The sequence below is a fragment of the Colias croceus genome, chromosome Z, assembly GCF_905220415.1.
Source record: "Colias croceus chromosome Z, ilColCroc2.1".
Lineage (NCBI taxonomy): Eukaryota > Metazoa > Arthropoda > Insecta > Lepidoptera > Pieridae > Colias > Colias croceus.
Genome location: NC_059568.1, coordinates 3,654,566 through 3,670,672, shown reverse-complemented (window position 1 = coordinate 3,670,672; position 16,107 = coordinate 3,654,566). Strand labels below are relative to the sequence as shown.

Below are 16,107 nucleotides of genomic sequence, written 5' to 3'. Positions count from 1 at the left end.
CCTAAAGCCTGTTTCAGTGTGAACTAAACGTTAAGAGGCGGGTGATTCGCGCGTACACACGCCGCCTTGTGGCCGCCAGTCTACCTCAAGTGCTGTGTCCGCTGCGGGACCCTACTGGCCGACGATACGTGTTGTCGCGAAAATCTACACGTAAATATTCCCATAATATTTACTCGTACAAACTTGTGATTGATACACCAAGAACTGAAGCGTCTTGAAGACGACACGTGACCACCTCTAGATACCCTGACAAACAATATGAAATCATGAATGGATAAAGGTGAAGGTGGTGATGATGATAATTATGATGGTGATGATTAATGATGAAAAAAATGGTGATAATGAGCGTGATGATAATAGTGGTAAAGTAGGATAAATGGACAATAATAACCGCTAAGATGATGATGATAAATCAATGAGTATGGTGATATAAAAAATTCATATGATTATGGTAGCGCAGTGATGAGAGGAAACATCGTTAAGGATCCGTATCATTACATTTTGAAAGAAATTTAATTTGATGATAAGAATATATCCCCTTATGTTTTACATAAGAGAGACATCAACATAATTTCTAAATTACTATATTTTAATTTTGGCAAACTAGAGCCCTGTGGGCCGGGTTAAGTTTATTATAATACAAATAAAGTATATATTTAATCTATATAATACACGTAAATCTGACCTAAACGTTTTATACAAGGGAAATATATAGATAGAAAATTATATGTATAATAGTTGTTTTTTTTCTTAGAAGAAAAAATATTGTATATTTACTTAAAAATGTATAAATACCAAAATATAGTAACCAGAAAAATAAATTTCATATTTACAATATGTACCCAAGATAAGGAACCAATACGCTCAAAATACCGGATTTTATCTCGGGGTTTATATTTTCATATTGAAAAATAGGTCGACCAACTGTTGCTCAGATACGGATTTCTTCAACGAGTCCTGACGATATAGCGGTATTATCGGCCGGAACGGGTAGGACAGCAGGGGGAAGGGGCACACGTAGCGCACGCGAGACGGCGGCTCCGGCAGCTGCGGCAGCGAGCGCGAGCGCGCGAGGCCCGTCGGCCCACTGCGGCCCGCCGGCCCTGCGCCCGCCGGCGCCAGGCCCGCCGGCGCGCGGGCCCGCAGGCTGTGCGACAGCGCGCGCCGCGCCCGCGCCGGCGACGGGCTCTTCGACTGCGGCGGCGTCAGCGACATGGGCGACAGCGACGACAGCGTCGACGTGGGCGTGTGCTCCTGCGGCGGCGGCGCGCGGGGCCACGGCGCGGGCAGCGAGCACGACGGCAGCGCCATGGCCAGCGCCGAGCGGATCAGCGGCAGCGGGCGCCGGAGCGCGTAGCGCGTGGGCAGCGGGAACGGCGACGGCGGGTTGGACGGCGACGAGCTGTCCGAGTGGCGCGCGCGGCTGTTGGCGTACGCGTGCTCGTCGGAGGAGGGCGGCGTGGGGCCGCGAGCGAACGCGACCAGCATGGCGGCCGGCGGCGACTCGTCGCGGTACAGGGGGTCGTAGGGCGGGTCCGAGTCCGACAGGCTGGGGTGCGGCGACAGCTCTGGCGAGCTGTCGTGGGGCGGTTCGGGCGTGTGCTCTTCGGACTGCTCGCCAGACTGCTCGCCGGACTGCTCGCCGGACTGCTCGCCGGACTGCTCGCCGGACTGCTCGCCGCCCGAGCTGGACGCGCCGGACGCGCCGGAGCCGGACTCGTCGGACGGCGACGGGGACGGGACCACGTCCACCATGCCGCCGTCCGCTAGAGGTGTGTCACGCGCCAACGCGGGAGGAGGGGGAGTACGATCGAAAGAGACTTACCTAAACGTATAATATAATATCAAAAATTTTATGGACTATTAATTATTACGATGAAAAACAGTCTTCCAGGAGTTTCGTTTCTATCAAATTTGTAAATTTGTAAATTGTAAATTTTCTTTCACGCATACGAATCGAAATAAACTACGAGAACCTCGGAAACGGCTTAGTAGCGCGCCGGCTCTTAACGTTTCTCGATGGAATATTCCAATTATCTAAAAAATCTGCCAATTTTTGGTATCAATTATACTAATACTTAAATTTGTAATTTCACAACATTCAAGGTTATCTATATATGAATTATTACGTATGAGCTCATAAATAAGTTAGACGACTGTCTACGTTCTAATATGAAAGGGTCATGAAATGCTCCCTAGAACATTGCATACATGAAACGGTATCCGCTAACCATACTTAACAATACAAAGTGACATAGATGGGTTATCAATAATTTTACCACTAAATTTACTCAACACACTACACTGCTGAATATATGACCTACGGATGTAAGTACTAGATTACTTACTCGATACGATACAAATCAAATCAGCGATACGACAAAATATAAGCAAAACATCAAATCCATACACCAACGAATCAAAGTCGCGTTACAACGACACAACAGCGAATCTAATTAAAATTAATTATGTCAAAACAAAAGTGCGCTTTCGCGTCTTAAACTGAAGATACGGGAAAGACAAATGGATTTACACGCTTATAATATACAGAATGCAACGAGCCTAAGTGTAACTTGCATGTTAGTATGGCGGCGTCTATTAACTACGATATTGAGTTAATCCCTACAGCCACCGTTTCATTATTTATACAAAGGTGAATAATGTAGCGCCGTTTGAAATTCGAATGTGTTTGGCGCGGTTCCAAATTCGATTTACTTCTCCTTCTCCTTCTCGTTCTCTTTGTCTTCGGGCTCCTTCTCAGCGAGCTCCTCTTTTTCGTCCTGTAAATATTAAAATTTGTATTTAATTATACTTATCAAATCAATATGTGACCGGCTGATGTGGATCTATGGTAAAATGTGAAAAAAAATAAAAAAAAGATCATTCAAATTGCTTTTAATTTTACTTTTACATTGGCTTTATACAGGGTATCGGTATACTTAGCGCGAAGGGACTTGTAGTTTTGCGTATTTTTTATACAAAACTATAACCTCCTTTGAGCTTAGTATACCTAAAGTGGGACACCCTGTATAAATTGAATCTTCTGTCATTCCGAAGCATAAAGACTAGAAATAGCATAAAGCGGCCATTTCGTGAATCTACCGTGTCGGTTCTTATTCACATCATTTTGTTGACTGTTTCTAATAAATATAAATAGTGTACATCTAATTTCTTTTTTTTGCCTATTCCTACAATACCAATAAGATTCTTAATTCTGATGAAGTAAATCTTTCACTTTACAAAAAAAATCTCTATAGAAAAAAATCGAATCTATACATATAAATATAATATAGCTGAAGAATTGTTTAGTAAAACGCGGTAATCTCAAGAACGAGTTCAAATTTAAATTTGTTGGCTATTCCACGCTATCGAGGAAGACTAAAGACCACAGGAAAATTTCTAAAAATATTCTCATTGAGAAAAATCTTCAGTCTAGTAAATTATAAAGAGGAGAAATTGCATCAGGATTAAAACCCACCTTTTCCTTTTCCGGCTCTTCGAGCGGCTGCTTCTCCGGCTGGCCTGTGCCCTCCTTGTTCTCTTTAGCCTCCTTCTTGGCTGGAGCCGGCTCGCTAGCGCAGATCTCGTCCCAGTCGGGGTAAGCCCTCTCCTTGATGCGAGACACCAATCCCACTAGATTCGGGAACGAATCGTTCATAGCATCCCGGAGGAGGTGCGGCACCTCTTTGTCGATGAAGTGCAGCTGCGCGAGGTTCGCGAACGCGACCACGTCAAGCTGTGAGGAAATTGAGTATTTTGAGTTAAAGAGTAATTGTGCCAGAATGTGATCGGTTTGGATGGAACGCTACTTTTTGAAGTGAAACGTCTGTAGGCGCGTTGCGAGTAAAATTTAAAGGTCGCGTTATGGCAATACCATCACGTCATGAAGTAAAGCGATGATTTTGGTACCTTTGAATATAGCCAATGAAATTTCAAATTTCAACTTCAGACACGTCTGCTCGGCACACACGCTCTATTTTTATGTCGATAGGGAAGCCCTTCGCCACGATCTCGCCTACGCTTTTTTAGAAGGTAGCTTCGAGCTTTTGGATGACTTGCGTTTAGGTTTTGTTTTTGGATTTTATTTCTTATATGGCTTAAACCACATCAAACTGTGAATTTTATTTTAGATTGAAGCATAATTTTGAATGGTGTTCTTTGTAAATATGAAAAAAGAAAAGGCAAATTGGATACTTAGTTGTGACGTTTGTTAATTCTCCTACTAGAATATAGATTAACGACTTCGGTCATTAGTTAACTTCGCTACTCGAGTGTTCGAACAATCGATATCAATTAATTATTTGCATCGGATATTTATCATTGTGAAAAGGGCCTTCAAATGTAACATTCTAAATTCTAATGTTTTTCTTTGAGAAATTTAAAAACGAGCAACGAGGATTCAAAAATCCTTTGTTATTTTAATATTTTTAAAGCCTACCTTTAAGCTCATGTATTTATTTCTTAAAAGATAAGATGTATAAAGTAAATAACTAAATAAGTTAATAGACTTAATAAGTATCTATGAATTGATAAACACTAATCAAAAAGTTATCAAAAATTATCCGAAATATTTAAGTTAGATTATTACGAATTTGTTCGAATCAACGCAAACGAATGAAATATTAAATAAGCTGAAAATATTTGTAATGAATACAAACATTGTAGTATACAAACAAAGAAACTTTCCAAAAATTTTCCACTCTACGAAAATACACGTAGCCTTAAAGCGCAAAAGCTATGTATTGATTCATTGTTTACACGACATCATCTCAACAAACTTTATTGTTTAGATAAGCACCGATCTATTAAATTTCCGACCACGTACCTGAGAACCGAAATAATATTTCAATGTATCGGAAATCCGTAAGCCGGCGCGGGGTAAAATACAGCGCAACACGAGCCACGCTCCAATAATCGAGAAAAACAAAAAGCCGCCACTACAATAAACTAGGCCGCAAGTTCAAAACAACCCCGCGAGAGCGTCGTTCCTCCAATGGCAATAAACAAAATTTGCGCGGTGAGAGCAACATGCATGGTCACGTCATGCGAGGTACTAGCCGAGCGAGTGCAGTCCCCGCCGCCGACTAGACAACCTCCGAATATAATTATATATCGACTGTCAATCGATTTCAGGCTCGCAGCGCCATTAAATGCCCGGGCCATCCTGGACTATATGCATATTGAAATTACGGAGGGCGGAAATCGAAATCTAACGTTACATATAAATATATGAGCTTGACGCCGTCCGTTACAGCTTCGGAAGCTTTTCTAATTATCGAGCTTTTAATGTTAATTAATGTTTATGTTTTGAATTTGTATTTTAAAATCTAAATCTAAGTTGAAATTATAATTTCACTTTAATTTTATTTTAAAGTAATTTGAGTATTGAAATTTAAGACTTTTTATTTATTTCTTTAAGCATTAAAATGTTTAGATAAATTCCTATTAGTTGATTTCTTTAGCAAAAATCTATCTAACAAACACGATAAGATCAAGATACTATTTCCATTAAAACCTCACAAGAAGTTAAATTTTACTTTCAGGCTAAAAAGTAATCCTAAAAGACTGATTAATATTAGAAAAAGTTCGGCTTATCATCTCAAACTTTGCTCATTAAACTAGACAAAAGCCCGCCCTATTATCCTAGTTACAACTTATCAGCCCTCCAAATATAGCGCTGTAAGTCAAAGTACAGATGCCCTGGCCCCTAGGACCCAGACAGGTCAACACCCCGCCCGCCACCCCACAGACCGAATCAGAAAATTGAATATAGCTCCAGACTGGTGTAGATACAAGTATATTTATCTACAACAGGGGGATGACGCTCAATCACAATACAACTTATCAACTTGCAACGACTAATTGATATTGATCCTAATGAAATTAATTTTTGAGTGTTTTTATCTTAATAAGGTGTAATCGGTCGGAGTCGGTCTGAGCTCCTAAAAAGTTCGTAACTAATTAAGTTGAAGTTTTCTCGATTTAGCACGGTATTATTTCGTTATCGATTTCAAGATAGGAAGCGCGTGAATTTACTTTCAAAGCCCACGGCCTGTTCATCTTGTACTTAGGTATATTAATTTTCGAAACTTTACGAGCTTTCAGTGATGGCATAATTTTAAGTCTACAATGCGCTTATTTATTTGTACCTGTGAAAGCTAAGTTTTATAAAGGCTCACTTGTTGTAAGCGTGTAAATTTTGCAAATATATAATTTATAGACAGGTACAATACATGTTTTGTCGGTTATATTTAATTTGTTATAATTATCGTGATTATTACAATTTGTTAAGTTTCCTTTCAATTAATCATTTTTCAAGAAACACGACTATTACAAATAATTTTGCGTCACTAGTTTGTCAGTTCTTACACGTTCGGTTCTTATCAGATATGTGTTGCATGTTTCAACGTTAATTGTAATTAATAATAATGACACGGTTTGTCGCCTCCAAAAGTGGAATGAATAAATGATTCTATAATTCTTTAAACAATTATTTTATTCAGGATTTTCTTAGCAAACCATTTCTAGGTATCTTAGCCCTATGAGCATAATATCACCCGTTTATAATTACAAAGATTTGAACAGTTTTTTAATTGGTACTGATCAATTGAAATATTACATTTTTCAGAGAACATTAAGTTAATTTTCAAATCCATTAAAATAAAATTACGTCTTCTATGAATCGCAACCCTCTTATTAACCGACTTCAAAAAAAAGGAGGAGGTTATCAATTCGGCCGGTATGTTTTTTTTTTATTTTATTTTTTATGTATGTACACCGATTTCTCCGAGGTTTCTGAACCGATTTACGTGATTCTTTTTTTGTTCGATGCGGGATGGTGTCGAATTGGTCCCATAAAAATTTTATTCGGATAGGCCCAGTAGTTTTTATTTTATGAGCATTTTTGTCTGTAGGTATTTGTAAATTTTGCAAGTGCAAGTTTGAAGTCGGTTGTTTTTAACGCAGTTATCACTTGTTATTTAATTCTCTATAGTTTATTAACGAAAATTACAATAGAACATTGTAAGATTTGTATGATCAGACTTGGTATAATTAGTTACTAAATTATATTGATCATTTAAGTCTTTTCTTTTCGGCTTCTTGCATTAGAGTACCTAAACATATTTTAAATTAAAGTTGTTTTTTTAAGGTAGGTAGTTTAAGTTTAAGACTATTTTATAAATTCTACAATTATGTATCGTATATAGAAAACATTTTAAATCCCAGCTCCTTTATTACGTCCGTTATTCTATTAAACAACCAATTTTATTATAACGTTATAGTTGAACGCGCCTAGACAGACATGTACATATTTTTTCGAAGTATTCATTTCATCGTATTTAATTTATAATTATTATTTATTATTAACCATTTATTGAGACCGTCTATCACGCCCGGTTGCATGACGAAAGATCAAATTAATATTTGTTATTAATTTAATTATAATTTATATGTTTTATTTTGTTTCTTAAAAGTTTAAGTCTCACAAGCTTTTCAAATAATTATGTTGATGTTGATTGAATCCATTTCATTATTATAATATTATTATGACTAGCATTCCGCCCCGGCTTCGCCCGAGGTACCTATTTAGGCTTTCTCTAAATAAGAACCATCCTCGTACTTCAATAAATATATATAATAAAAAAAGAATTATCGAAATCGGTCCACCCCTTCACGAGTGATGCCGTGACCAAGGAAAACGGGTTTCATTTTTAAATATATATATAGATTAGTGAAGTGAAATAATTAAACAATTGAAACTAATCCTTATCACTAGAAGAATTTAAACTGTAAGCTCTAAACGGATAAGTCGAGTTTGTTTAAGTTCAAACTGGGTCAGGTTCAGACCAGCATTAGCATAATCTAACAAAAGATCTGTTGAAGTGAAAAACATGTTTTCGCGTTTCTGAATAAAATATTTTAAACACATTCTATTAATACTATCCTATATAAATTTGACAACGCATCAAACTAAGTTCAATTAGGTATTGTAAAACACTTTCAAAAATTTTCAAAATTATTAATTATAATCATAATGAAGCTGCTTCTTATCGTTGTAGATGCTGCTTAGAGATGCCGCCATCTTATCGAACTGTGATAAAAGCTTACCAATTAATTATGTATGAAGCACCTCCTCAAGATGAATGCCAGCCGACCCGTATAATCGTTAAAGACTAAATACTTACCAAGAATGTGTAAAAAGTTCACAAAGGTCAAACGTTGGCACTAAATCTTGAGACTTGTTGCTTCTCCGAAAGCCACGCACACGCTGATGCATTCGCTCTCTCCCGGGGACTGCGTACCTCCTTTGTCCCGGATACCTACCACCACCCGGGGGGAAGCTTCAAAATGGTCGCCGTCTGGGGGTGGTAGGTATCCGTTTTCGAAAATGGCGGAAGGGCGTAATATACATGTACAACGCCCCACTGCTAGTGTTCCCGAAAATAAACCCACCCTTACCACCCCACCCCCTCGAGGCGTGGTCAAGCTTATAAACATAATTTGACCTTTAACCCCTCCAACCCCCTTATTATTAAAAAAAATGACGCCTTTCCACGACAGCTCGAACTATTAATACAATCCAGGCACCAGACACCTACATGTTATACTTACCGAGATTCGTACGACACAGAAATCGCCAAAATCAGCACCTAAAATAACAAAGATTACTTACAAGTGTCGGCTCGTCTCCGAAGAAGAAGGGCTTGTCGGAGAGCAGGTCCGAGAGCACGCGCAAGTCGTTCTTGCCGAACTCGATAATCTCTTCCTGGCTGTGGACCCCGATGCCGTGGGCCTTCGCCTTCTTCATTCCCTAAAAACGCACAAAAATGTTAATAACATTGTAACATAAGGTCTAATATGGAAATCACACCACCCCACCCACCTCCCCAAACACAATGTTTACAAATTAAAATTGATCTAATTAAAAAATTTAAATAAATAAGAAAATCTTATACCGATTGGAAAAGACGCTACTGAAGCTACTACTAACTACGATCTGAGATCTAAACCTCGGAAACTACCTTTATCAACATTTCGCAATCGCGGCCGAACGCGAAATAGTTTCTGTGCAACAGGTGCATCCGTTTTATAACCGGGAATCCTAGACGTAGGGGGTGGTGGGTGGCACATAGCAATATGGCGCCGCTAGATGGGGTAGTAAAATGGCCGCCAGATACCATGGGGGTGTACCTACCTCCATCTAGGATTCTAGGAACCGACACAAAAGCCCTGTCAAACTGGATTAATATTTTCCGAGAAAATCAATGTAAACATGTTTGACAGCATAATACCCGATGGAGAGAGCCACCCTCCACCCACCCTTTGTTAAAATTGCACGTCAATAAATTGGTATATTATATCACAAAATATTCCACATATAAAATTACTGCGTAGGTGCACAATATACAGATATCTGTCAACTGTGGTAGGTACCTACCACAGTTGACAGATATCTGTATATTGTGTATTGTGTGTTATGAACATAGAAAAACAAAAACACGATTCCTATTTTAAAAAAAATTCCCACGCTAATTAATAGTTAATGCAAACATGCCCGAGCGTCATACGTCACGAGGGAAAATTGTTAAGACTGTAATTATGTTGAAAATGCATAAATAGGGTGTTGAAGTTTCTCACCTTACGACCGGACGTCAGTTTGTAGCAGAAGTTGAGGATGGCGTTGGGCAGACGCGTGTTGAGCGCGTTCTGGAGGTTCACCTGGTAGCCCTTGATCACGCTGTCGGGGTACTTGGCGCGCCACCACAACATTACCCATGACAGATGGTTCTCGATCATCGATATCATGGCGTGTGTGACGACGCGTTGCTCGGGGGTGAGAGCTACGTGAAAAAGGAATATTGTGAAAATCAGGCCATTATTGTTGATGTGCACGAAATGCACATGCGCTGTCCCGCGAAGGTATATCTAGGATTTTAGGTCGCCCGGGCTCTTGGACCGCTGTGAACCCATTTATCGATTACGGGAGGGGGTCACGACCCGGGCAAAGCCCTCGGAACTAGCACTAGGAGCGCATGCAAGCTAATTAATGTTAAGATAATTGTTTGAGATTCCGATTGAAATGCTTTTTAGCTGCATTTTGCTCCTAAATGAGAACTTCCAAAAATTTCACATCAGAAATACGAGAGATTTTTAAAATATCGGACGCTGCCTTTCTTTTTTGCAAACGTATCGATCGAGATTTTTTTTCTGTATAATAATTAAAGAAACATCAATACTCAATCAACCAAATAATACCTAATTACAAAGAAGAACTATAAAACTTCAAAGTTCTAAACAACACTTAAAAAATCTAAACACATTGTAAAAATGTACTCGTATCTAAAGATACCCCAGGTGTTGAACAAGATATACATTATAGCGGCTGATTAGTTGGTCCGCGCGTGCTACTTGACATGACAGCATAATGGTACACGCCATACATACAATTTGCGGCAAGAAACAAGCCCACCCACCTCATCAATTAATAAGGTTGTTCTTTGTCTGTATATATGCTTAGGTTAAACAAAAGAGCTACTTTCTTTGGTCCAATTTGTTCTTCTTAAATTTATTTGGGAACATTTTTATGACCACATTTTATTGCAGATAATTGTATTCCGCCGTTATAAGGTAATAAAATCTAGATATAACTGTGAGAAAAGGAAAAATTAATGAAGAATTGGGTCTCAAGTATACTTTTATATTTATTTGTAAAGAAAATCTGGATCCATAACCCTGAAAGGTCCTTTTACCTGCATCGAGATCCTTGTCGTATTTCTCGGAAAGCTGTTTGATGATGAAGGCGCTGTCGGCGATCTCCTCGCCGTTCAGCTCAATAAACGGGAGCTGGCCCTTCTTGGATCGGAACTTCGCCTTATGGTCCACATTCTAGAACAATCGAGGTCGGTTAAACTCTGTAGACTCCATAGAATGGCCCATTGGACATTCTGGCGGCATTAATAAATACATTATTTTGCACACAAAATTGTAATTTGTTGATGTAGATTTCACTTAACAAAGAAATTCACATTCGCTTTATCTACCATGCTTCGTCTTTGTCTTTATCTTCCCACCGTTACACATTGAAACGCGGTTGATGATTTCGCAGTAATATAATTTCTCTTCCATACTTGTTTGTTTACAATCGCTTTGCGCTTAACTGATCTCTATAATTTGTATAAGGTTAAAGTAGCGCAGCAAAAAGCGTCATGTCTCTATATCAGTAGTTCAATAAATAAAGTTTGATGAAATAAGTACAGAAATGTCTAAGTATACATGTTTAAGTGTTAAAAATTATACTAGACAGGTTAATTCGCATAGTAAGTTACAATAGCATAGCATTCCAAAAGCGCATGCGTTCAAAAGTGCATTGCCCGATAACACTCGCGTGCAAAGTTCATAGTGAAACGTCAATAAATCAATTTTGGTCCGCCATGTTGGGTGGACATTTTATCTGGGAGCTAGGGTCTATTTTTACCGGCCTAGCAACAAGCTCTGGCTGCGCGGGGTGGCGCATGCGCGCTGCAGCTACCCCCGAGCTTCACCTCACATACGACCTTTCGCTCCTACGTTACACCCACAGAATTAATATCATATATTTCGCATTTGCTCTCTGATTTTCTATTCATGGTTTACCTTCGGAATATTAGATTTTTATTAGTAATATGTACAATTGAGCGAACGACATCCTACGCGGAATGAAATTCAATAATATTATATACATTCGCAATATTGAAATTAATAAGGGACTTCGTAGAAAGAGCATATCATTTTATTAAACTTAGACTTCATATATCATGTTTATAGTCGGCATAATACAAACGCGTAATTAGATACGTGGGGCTTTCTAGGAGAAATTAAATGCCTATAGCAACCAATGTAAAAGGAATATCTTACTTGCTCATTTTTATATGATTACATAATTTATGAGCTAAATTTGTTTTTCTTTACTTAAAAATCATAATTGGAACCTCATTTTTTATAAGAAGGCCGGTGAAATTAGTAACCATAACTAATGTACTTATAATTATCTAGATTCTAGACAATTTAACATTGAGAAATTTAATTATACTTACGCCACTTCATCTGATCACTACCAAACAAGGTAGTACAGTATTTACAAAAAAAATATCTCAAAAATTTAACTGGGCAATCTTTCATAGCAATAGTCATTTAATTCAAGATCTGTTACTGTATATCCTAGTACGCAACAGGTCTTAATAATATGGTCTGTAAAGTCTTAAAGCGCAGTTAGCGGGGTCATAACTTGCGGGGGCGTCCCCAATCACATTAAGACGGACAAACTGATATACGAGAGCTTTGATATTTGTTAGATATTGATATTAATGTAATGGATGTGAGTCGTAGTATTAAGAAAGTAGTTATAGAAGAATTTGATTTATAATATATTTACTGTACAGAAAGATTTTATTTATTTATGACCTAATGCGATATTTTAGATACTAACCATCCTGTTACAAATGACCCACAAAATTTCGGGTCATTTGTAACAGGATGGCGGTTCTACAGGGGTCTAGTACGCAATGACAAAAAGAAAAATGATGGTCAGAACGCTGATACCGGATACCTTAAGATACTATAACGTTTTATATTAGAGTATCTTAAACATAAAAAATTATAGTATCTTCACCGTGTGTGACGCGCTTTATTCTTTTTGTGAAGTTTTGACATAATATATGGATAAGAATCTTAGATAAATATAGTCATTTTAGGGCTGATTTTTCAATCCTTGGTTTAAATTTATCCGTCCAATAAAGTATTACACGAACATTTTAAAATGTCACATGTAACCTGTCAAATACGGACAATTAGAATATATTTTTGAAATGGTAGTCTTATACGTTGTTCGATGAATAAGTTTTAACCAAGGATTGAAAAATCAGCACAATCAAATAATTCAATGAGTACCTACATTTTAAAATCCTTTATGTCGATACTTATGTTTCAGTAATAGAACTGTGATAATTTTAGAGAAACACAAAACTTTGTATAAAAAGATGACGTACTTAAGAGACAACAAAAAATTTTAAAAGATCGTATGATACGCAAACACATATTGAAAAAAAGTTGTACATATACCATTTATATTCAATCTATTCTGCTAAAATCTTAACGTATAAACGCTATATTCATCTCGATAATTGCTCTTAATTTTATTTGTGATTAACACCAGTGCTTTAGACAGATAATAGTTCATTGTACGACCATCTGCTTGTTCTTGTGACCCCGCAAGCTGTGGGGTCGCGAGTTAACTAGCATTGACTCAATACGTATCGTAATATGTTAAGAAAATACTTAATCTCAAAGGGATCTTTGTTACTCCATGGGCTTCTGTTTATCTGTATGTTTGTTATTCATTACGGTACATTTTTTTTTTCTTTAAGATAAGAAAACACTGAGAAATTAAATATTTTTAATATGCTCTAAAGCTTAGTTCTAGTTTATATTCTTACTAAAATAATAATGTAAATCAGTTGAAATATATAAGTAATGTTAAATCAGTTGAAATATAATTATAATGAATGCTAAGTCGCACCCAAAAGTTTCAAACAAAAAATTCAAAAGCTCAAAGCTCAGATACTTTATCTGTACGTGACATAGCTATCATTTTTTCTAATCTCACATACAAACACGTCGTAACAATAGCATTCGTATAGTTTTTGTGTATCTATGGGTGGTGGTTTATCTCCCGAGTCCCGTATCCATGGCGACGGGCAGACGCGAGGCGGGGGGAGGCAGCTGTATTGATTTCGAGTTCACCGGCCGGTAATCCCGCCCCCGGCCCTCGCACCTCTCCCGCTCCCTATCACTGCTCCCTGTCCCTGTCTACAGCTATAACTAACTTAATATGATAAGTGATTTTTTGACGCGCCACACCGATACCGGGGGCGGTCTGTCTGTGATCTGATAGCGTCCTGGAATCTAATTTTGTCCCTGGACTAGACTATTTACACTTTGAGCTACTCGATACTGCGATTTCAAAATGGCGAGTTAATGCATAGATTTTACTTTGGACGCGGTTGTCTATATATTGAATAAGCTACAGACGTACTTTAATAACAATTTAAGCCATTGATATCGAATTATACTAACTTCATATCTGTATTTGAATAGATTCAGATTACCATGTACCTACCTATACTACTTTTATCCAACAATATGTTTCAACTAAATCAATGATAAGTCCCTGAAAAAGAGAAACTCTTTTTAAATTTGTATGATAAAGTCCTATTCAAAAATAAGGTCATTATAACAGGCACGTCACCCACATCCCAGACCCAATATCGAAAGGCGAACCCGTACCTATCTCATTAGATTTTGAGATATAGGTACGGGTTCGCCTTTCGATGTCTTTCCTTTGGAGACAACATTATATCCGTAACCATAAGAAACGCATATACCAACATACTATATATATATTTCGTTTACAGCAAAATAGAACCCCATTTGCTTGCGTTTCACATAAAATGCGTACGAAGCTTGAGAACGGAACATTCCGATACGTAAAATAGCAAACAAAACAATAAATAAAACAATTTACGAGCACTAATAACGGTCGCGTTCGTTTTTCTCTTTTTTCGAGAGCATAGCGTAGACAATGCGCGGATCCCACGGATAGGGGACAGATTAAACAATTAATATTGTGTTCGCTCCATCACTGCCCTATACAGTCGGTTGCTCTTTGTAACGTCATTGGAATAAATCGGTTACGACTTACGACACTTATTTTAATGAATACACCAAAAATAGCAAAGGTTAAGGATGTTGAAGCTTTTGTATCTTAATCGTCAAAGGAGCTCGTGGGTCTAATGGTAAGCTCTTCCAGCGCCCATGTACATATACAGAGGCGTTATTGAAAAACTGTTCAAAGGAATATCAAATCCGTATCAATTAAGCTCATTATAGGTTACACGTGAACCGTCTTATAACATAATACAAAGTTCGCATCCCAATGTAACCTATTTTCGAGTAACAGTACACGTTCCAACCCACACCACCTGGCAACAAAAGGCGAAGTACAAATCGATTGTTCTCTATAAATACACACTTAATAAGCTGCGAATTACTGTCTTTTATTAAATAGCGTAATCAAGGGTGCTAGGAACGTGAATTATCACCCAGGGCGATCGTGGATTAAAGGATACGAAGGTATTTTACGTGGAAGGCAAGGAGATTAGCATATTAAGCACGCCACCGAGCTTCCTGTATCAGAAACAGGTTCAGCTACGTGGGTGGAAATACACTTTGGGTCGTGACTTATAATGCTAAGCCTGCTCTCCGTGTAGTCGTAATATTGTTCGTTGTTTAATGAATATGTAACTATAATTTGGTATTGGGCATCGCGCCGAATGTACACGGTTTGTATTTCATTAATTTCTCCCCCTTGACCAATGACGCATTTCGGACCGTAAGAGTATTTGCTTTTGTTAATAATCCCGAAAATTGTGGCACCCTCATAAAGTAATATGACGTTTATTAGAAAGTCAATAATATAATTAATGTTTCATAGATAACCACAACTTTGTTTCATAACTTTAGTTTAAGAAAAATTAGAGCCATTGTGGCAGTGAGTCTTTAAGACTGTCTTAAATAATAATAATCATTGAACCTCATAAATCCATAAGATAGCGGTACTCTCATATGCCAACGTATAAAACGTAAAAACAAACTGCACCTTCATTACGCCTACATGGGCTTGAACTATTACGTCCATAGCAAACAAAGGGGAAATTTCCAGAGCTCAATAAAGTATTTCTATTAATAGTGGGCCTAATATCTATTAGTAACTGAAATACAAACAAGGGATCAATACAGCTTATACCTGCATTGACCGCTCATTGTGACCATATTGCAACAATTATGTAGGAGTACAAGAACCACAAGTACTTAATAATAAAGCGTGACTATTGCATCATCCATTGCAATAGAACTTGCAAATTTAGAGCCTCCAGTGTATACGCATTTTGAGATAACGCGGTGAACAGGGCTATAAATAACTGAGGTAGGTAAGTTAAATCGGGATATAACTGTATTACTTGAGCTTAAAGAGATAGCAATAGTTAATTCCCCAGGATCATGTACAATACA

At 37.9% G+C, this 16,107-nt stretch overlaps 2 protein-coding genes across 2 annotated transcripts in view; both read right to left on the bottom strand.

Moving 5' to 3' along the window:
- Window positions 1–891: 891 nt before the first annotated feature.
- LOC123705413 (proline-rich receptor-like protein kinase PERK10) lies at window positions 892–1,755 on the bottom strand. The gene has a single exon (XM_045654168.1). The coding sequence runs from the start codon at window positions 1,753–1,755 to the stop codon at window positions 892–894; it is 864 nt and encodes a 287-aa protein (XP_045510124.1).
- A 20-nt stretch (window positions 1,756–1,775) lies between these two features.
- LOC123705049 (failed axon connections) overlaps window positions 1,776–16,107 on the bottom strand; it is a 48,494-nt gene continuing 34,162 nt past the window's right edge. Inside the window, exons 2-6 of the mRNA XM_045653613.1 lie at window positions 10,752–10,887; window positions 9,640–9,842; window positions 8,675–8,812; window positions 3,479–3,736; window positions 1,776–2,780 (exon numbers count right to left, since the gene is read on the bottom strand). Of these exons, the coding sequence (XP_045509569.1) occupies window positions 2,712–2,780; window positions 3,479–3,736; window positions 8,675–8,812; window positions 9,640–9,842; window positions 10,752–10,887 (804 nt within the window). The 3' untranslated portion in view covers window positions 1,776–2,711. The remainder of the gene's footprint in view (window positions 2,781–3,478; window positions 3,737–8,674; window positions 8,813–9,639; window positions 9,843–10,751; window positions 10,888–16,107) is intronic.